The sequence below is a fragment of the Lupinus angustifolius genome, unplaced genomic scaffold (assembly GCF_001865875.1).
Source record: "Lupinus angustifolius cultivar Tanjil unplaced genomic scaffold, LupAngTanjil_v1.0 Scaffold_21_176, whole genome shotgun sequence".
Taxonomy (NCBI): Eukaryota; Viridiplantae; Streptophyta; class Magnoliopsida; order Fabales; family Fabaceae; genus Lupinus; species Lupinus angustifolius.
In genome coordinates this window covers 1-3,986 of record NW_017719714.1, presented here as the reverse complement: position 1 = coordinate 3,986, position 3,986 = coordinate 1, and the positions used below count along the sequence as shown (strand labels likewise).

The 3,986-nt window shown below is 41.8% G+C and overlaps 1 protein-coding gene across 1 annotated transcript; it reads left to right on the top strand.

The window, feature by feature from the left end:
• Window positions 1-42: 42 nt before the first annotated feature.
• LOC109338316 lies at window positions 43-3,163 on the top strand (the record flags this gene model as incomplete). Its single annotated transcript, XM_019575522.1, has 1 exon — window positions 43-3,163. A coding segment is annotated over one exon (3,121 nt), but the record flags the coding sequence as incomplete, so codon positions are not given.
• Window positions 3,164-3,986: the final 823 nt, after the last annotated feature.

Sequence of the window (3,986 nt, the reverse complement as noted above, 5' to 3'; positions counted from 1 at the left end):
AAAAATCAACATAAAAACTGACATTGACCTACTGTAATGCAGATTTGAAAATGAGTCCAAAAATAATGACCATGTTAATAATCATTCATACAACTTTGATCATCCTATAAACTTGGTAGGAGAGGAAGATAGTGAAGATGATTGGGAAGCATCTCCTGAGTTATTAAGATTGGTTGAACAGGAAGGCAAAGAGATTGAGCCCCATGATGAGCCTGTCGAGCTAATGAATCTAGGGACAGAGAATGACAAGAAAGAGATTAAAGTAGGCACTCTAATGGACCCGAGTGAAAGGAACAAGCTAATCAAATTACTGCATGAGTACAAGGATGTCTTCGCGTGGTCCTATAGCGATATGCCAGGTCTGGATCGCAGTATAGTGGAACACAAATTACCTCTGAAACCCGAGTCTTTACCAGTTAAGCAGAAACTGAGAAGAATGAAGCCAAGTCTCTCTCTAAGGGTGAAAGACGAAATCCAAAAATGGTTAGCATCTGGATTCATAAAAGTTGCGGAGTACCCCGAATGGGTGGCAAATGTGGTCTTTGTACCGAAGAAAGGGGGGAAACTTCGAATATGTGTTGACTACCGGGACCTCAACAAGGCAAGGCCAAAGGATGATTTTCCAGTACCCCATATAGATGTACTGGTGGACGGCACGGTAGACCATGCACTATTCTCGTTTATGGACGGATATTCTGGTTACCACCAAATCAAGATGGCAGAAGAGGATGTAGAGAAGACCACTTTTATCACAATGTGGGGAACCTACTGCTATCAGGTTATGCCATTTGGTCTAAGAAATGCCATGGCCACATACCAGCGTGCCATGGTTGCTCTTTTCCATGATATGATGCATAAAGAGGTTGAAGTCTATGTCGATGACATAATATGCAAATCAAAGACTGAAGGGGAACATGTGGGAAACCTACAGAAGCTGTTCAAAAGGCTACGAGATTATAACCTCAAACTGAACCCCGTCAAGTGTAGTTTCGGGGTCAAGTCAGGTCGAGTTCTCGGCTTTATAGTCAGTCAGAGGGGCATTGAGGTCGATCCTGAAAAGGTGAAAGCTATTACTGAGATGCTTCCTCCAAAAACAGAGAAAGAAGTCAGAGGTTTCTTGGGTAGGCTGAACTACATCTCTAGATTCATATCACAGTTGACAGCTACGTGTGAGCCCATCTTCAAGCTCCTGAGGAAGAGCCAACCCGTCAAGTGGAATGAAGAATGTCAAGAGGCTTTTGAAAAAATTAAGCAGTACCTGTTAAACCCACCTATATTAATGCCTCTTGTACATGGACGACCGTTGATAATGTACCTAACAATATTGGAAGACTCTATGGGGTGTGTCTTGGCTCAACATGACGAATCTGGCAAGAAAGAGCGGGTTATTTACTACTTGAGTAAGAAGTTCACGGAATGTGAGACAAGATATTCCTTACTAGAACGCACTTGTTGTGCCTTAGCTTGGGCATCACGCCGACTAAGGCAATATATGTTGAGTCACACCACATGGCTTGTGTCCAAAATGGACCCGATGAAACATATTTTCGAGAAACCGATGTTGACGGGCAGAATCGCCAGGTGGCAAGTACTATTATCAGAATATGACATTGTTTATGTTACCCAAAAGGCGATCAAAGGAAGTACACTTGCTGACTACTTAGCCCATCAACCGATAGAAGGACATGGGTCAATGCATCAAGAGTTTCCTGATGAAGGTATCTTGACATTGTCCTCAGAAGATCAAGAAGAAGACAAAAAATGGACACTCGTATTTGATGGAGCCTCCAATGCGTTTGGACATGGGGTAGGAGCAGTATTGGTATCTCCCCATGGCAATTTCATTCCTATCACTGCCAGGCTATGTTTCGACTGCACTAACAATATAGCCGAGTATGAGGCATGCACCTTAGGCTTACAAGCGGCTATAGAATCAAAAGCAAAAATTCTTGAAGTTTTCGGAGACTCTGCTCTAGTAATCCACCAAGTAAAGGGAGAATGGGAAACTCGTGATAGTAAGCTGATACCTTATAGAGATCACATACGGAGGTTAGTTGAGCAATTCAAGAAGGTCGATTTCTACCACATCCCTAGAGAAGACAATCGATTAGCCGATGCGCTATCCACATTATCCTCCATGTTCCACATCAGCGGAAATGACCAACCACTCATCAGTATAGGAAGCAGAAGTCAACCAGCTTATTGCAATGCGATAGAAGTAGAAGAAGACGACAAACCTTGGTACCACGATATAAAAGAATACATCAAGAAGAAAGAATACCCTCTAGGATCCTCAGAGAATGATAAAAGGACCTTAAGAAGATTGGCCATGAGTTTCTTCCTAAACGAAGAAGTGCTTTACAAAAGGAATCATGACATGGTACTCCTTACGTGTGTCGAAGCAAAAGAGGCGGAAGCAATCCTTACCGATGTACATGAGGGCTCGTTTGGGACCCATGCAAATGGACATGCCATGGCTAGGAAGATATTAAGGGCAGGATATTACAGGTTAACGATGGAGACTAATTGTTGTAATCATGTAAGGAAATGCCACAAATGTCAGATTTATGCTGATAATATCAATGCACCCCCAAATCCATTGAATGTTCTATCAGCGCCATGGCCTTTCTCTATGTGGGGAATGGATGTTATAGGACCCATCGAGCCTAAAGCCTCAAATGGACATCGTTTCATCCTGGTGGCCATCGATTATTTTACTAAATGGGTCGAAGCGGCTTCATATGCCAGTATTACCCGAAAGGTAGTGGTCAGGTTCATTAAGAAGGAGTTGGTATGCCGCTATGGTCTACCAAGTAAAATCATCACGGATAATGCCACCAACCTGAATAACAAGCTGATGAGTGAGACATGTGAAAATTTCAAGATCAAGCATCATACATCTTCGCCCTACCGTCCTAAGATGAATGGCGCAGTTGAGGCCACTAACAAAAATATAAAGAAGATTGTCCAAAAGATGGTAATTACTTATAAGGATTGGCATGAAATGTTGCCTTTCGCCTTGCATGGATACCGTACTTCTATTCGTACTTCCACAGGGGCCACACCTTACTCCCTAGTATACAGAATGGAAGCAGTCCTTTCTATCGAGGTAGAGATTCCATCATTAAGAATTATTGCGGAATCAGAATTAGAAGAAGGATAATGGGTCCAATCCCGATATGATCAACTGAACTTAATTGAAGGAAAAAGGTTAGCCGCTGTGTGCCATGGGAAACTTTATCAAAGGAGAATAATGAAATCATATGCGAAGAAAGTTCGCCCACGTCAGTTCCAAGTAGGAGACATGGTGTTGAAAAAGATCTTACCAATTCAAAAAGACCACAGGGGAAAATGGACTCCGAATTATGAGGGGCCTTATGTAGTGAAGAAAGTTTTCTCTGGTGGAGCCTTAATACTGACTAACATGGATGGAAATGACCTGCACCTGTCAGTAAACTCAGATGTTGTGAAAAAGTATTATACCTAGAGAGTTTCCCTTGGAAATGTAATGAAGAAACATAACATATTTATCAATCAAGGTTTTATTGATGCATTATATATTGTAACTTTTATTTGTTGTCTTGCATGGAGAATGATGTAAATAAAACCCAACCAATGTAGACCTGGATAGATCAGACCGACGATACGAGGCTTCTTTGAAACTTCCCAAACACTACGGAGATGCCACTAGTTACCCCATTTGAGCCCAGATATTGTGAAAGGAGATCTTTGTCTAAAAAATATAACCCCTCAATATTTATAACCCGGGGAGGGTAGTTGTCCAGCTATTTCAATTCAAGTTTTGAAGCAGTTGAGAATAGGTCAAGGAGACACGAGAAAGGCGGTATGAGAAACACATGTTTTGAGCCTCAAACCTTCTTTGATAACCATAGCCAGGCCCCAATACAAGCCCTAAAGACCTCGTGGAGGATTGATCTATTCATAATACATATATCAGGGTAAAAAACAAACTGACTCCAAATAAA